The sequence below is a fragment of the Empidonax traillii genome, unplaced genomic scaffold (assembly GCF_003031625.1).
Source record: "Empidonax traillii isolate 1590-97213 ecotype Southwest subspecies unplaced genomic scaffold, ASM303162v1 scaffold5277:size8679, whole genome shotgun sequence".
Classification (NCBI taxonomy): domain Eukaryota; kingdom Metazoa; phylum Chordata; class Aves; order Passeriformes; family Tyrannidae; genus Empidonax; species Empidonax traillii.
The window spans coordinates 6340-8679 of record NW_020960470.1 but is presented as its reverse complement, the minus strand read 5'-3'; the positions used below and the strand labels follow the sequence as shown (position 1 = coordinate 8679).

The 2340-nt window shown below is 48.3% G+C and overlaps 1 protein-coding gene across 1 annotated transcript in view; it reads right to left on the bottom strand.

Annotated features, from left to right (window-relative positions):
• Positions 1–221: 221 nt before the first annotated feature.
• LOC114073087 (ankyrin repeat domain-containing protein 26-like) overlaps positions 222–2340 on the bottom strand; it is an 8451-nt gene continuing 6332 nt past the window's right edge. The window contains exons 4-5 of the mRNA XM_027910878.1: positions 1215–1496; positions 222–569 (exon numbers count right to left, since the gene is read on the bottom strand). Of these exons, the coding sequence (XP_027766679.1) occupies positions 330–569; positions 1215–1496 (522 nt within the window). The 3' untranslated portion in view covers positions 222–329. The remainder of the gene's footprint in view (positions 570–1214; positions 1497–2340) is intronic.

Genomic DNA, 2340 nt, shown 5'->3' with positions numbered 1-2340 from the left:
TAAAGGGCACAAGATTCATCTTTTGTGTCACACGTAAAACAAGCAGACAAGCAGATTAGAGACTGGCAAAAAGACTGCCTGTTAAAACAACATTGGCTTGAAAAAGACACCCATAATGCCATCATGGTGCTCCTGTGGTGTTACTGCTGGCACTCTAAAGAGAAAGGAAGACAGGTCTGACGAAGGGAAAGGTCTTGGGATACTTTCCCCACAAATATGTCCTGTTATGCTTTGACCTATCATGCTGGCCAGATGTAGAAAAGGGATTGTAGAAGGAAAATGCACGAGGAAAAAGCAGTCTGTTATTACCACTCCAAAAAAGCATGGACTTACCTTTCCAGTTTCTTTGCCAGGCTTTTTCTGGTTTTCACTTCCTCCAGATAGAGCTCTTTGTACTTTTCCACCTCTGCCTGCACGGATTCTTTTTGAAAAGTACTGTCTTGCTGGGTATTTTTTATCCTGTCCAGTTCACATTCAAGATCTCTAATTCTGTCTTTTAGCTGGTTTCTCAGTGAAGCATGATGACTGGCTCTGATTTGTTCTAATCTGTCTTGGGAGGCTGCCTGTGCCTGAAGGAGACAGTGCACCTTCAATCACCCCAAGGAAAAGAGAGCTCTCCCCAGCGAAAAATTGTTTTACTCAGAGAGGCGGCAGTGCCTCCTCACTACCAGCAGCAATGAAAGCAGAACCCTGGAGCTACCAGGGTAAATAACACTTTTTATTCAGAAAGCAGTCAAAATTAGCACTATTATGCAAAGCTACTAATGAAAGGACACTCTCTCTGTAGGACAGATCACATGGAAAAGGATTCCTCAAAGACAATTAGAGGACCCCCCCACCTCCACAACTTCAGTGACTTATTGTCTGAGCACTTTCTCCCCTACAAGGACAAAGCAGCATCCCTGTGTCTGGCCATGACAGCTGGAAGTTGCAAAACCCATTCCAGCATGAGCAGCGAGAACCAGACCAGCAGACAGAGCTACCCCCCAAGCACTGCAAACTGGGAATCTGCCTTGGGCAGGCTTTTGAGTCACGGACCTGTCGGCACATTACACACCTGTGACAGCACTCCTGCCCAACCATATTCCCTTTTCCCACTGCTTTCAGGAAAGACAGAAGTGCAGTGCTATCACATAGAATAAGGCACCAAAAGTAAACCACTAATAACTGATGACCATAAGAAGTCTATGGACACAGGTGAGAAATTCACTTACTTGCAAAAACAGATTGACTTCTTGTAGCTTTTGTCTTATTTCTTGTCCAGCTCGTTCTTCCACCTCCCTCTTATACTGTTCTATTTGGCTACGATCCACCATGTTAGTGTCTGAATGATGCTGGAGTTTTGCCACCTCCTCTTTCAGCTGGCATTTGTTCTTCTCCAGGTTTTCACACTTTCCACGCAGAGTGGACAGCTCTTCTTGCAAGTCCTGATTTTTGGCTTCCAGCTGCATGCATTTTTTAGATTTCATGTCCAGTTGCTGGGAAAGTTCATCGATCTGTACACAGAAGAAAAAAAAAAACAAAAAGAAACTTAGAGTGATCTAAAGGCAGTGAATTTTGTGAAAATCTCTAACAGGGGTGGCCATTTGGACTGCTGGCTCAGTACTAGAAACAAAGTGCAACCAGGCTCCTCTTTTGCAGCAAGAACAGCGTTCACATCATTTGTGACAGGATTCCTCAGGTTCCCATCCTTTCTCAGCTCTTCTGGACTAAAATAGTCACTGCAAAGGCAGTGAGCGATTCTACACTGATGCCCTCCAAAGCCAAGCGTAAGTGTGAAACACGGCCGCTTTGGCAACGAATGCGAGTAACCAGCGGAGAAGTCGGTAAAAGGTGACGTGCCACTACGGAACAGGCAGAGCAGCCTCAAAAGCACTGCTGGGAACAGTCCTTCTGTGTCCCCGCCACAAGATGGGCTGAAAGCGCTCCCCGTGAGCAATAAGTGACAGACTTTTCCCTGTCAGGCACCTCTCCCCACTGTGCCCCGGGCAGCAACAACACCGTTGAGAAAAGCAAAACGTCAAGTGCCTCCTGCTGAGCTCGTGCCTGAGACAGGGCTCAGGGGCTGATGGCGCCCTGCGAGTGACAGCGGTGTTCCTCTCCTCTCTTCTAGGGAAGGAATTCATCTGTCAGACCCAGACGATGCTGTCACAGCCTCCCTCAAGCTGCAGCCAGGCCTGAGCTGGGCCCCACTGCTCTCAGCCCGTGGACGTGATGTCCTGCTAGGATGGCAGACCTGCCCATCCCTAAGGCCCAGCCGGGGCGTCTGCACTCTTGGCCGACCCCGCTTACTGTCAGCACACCTGCTGTGCTCTTCTTGCTGAGGGTCCGTGGGACGGT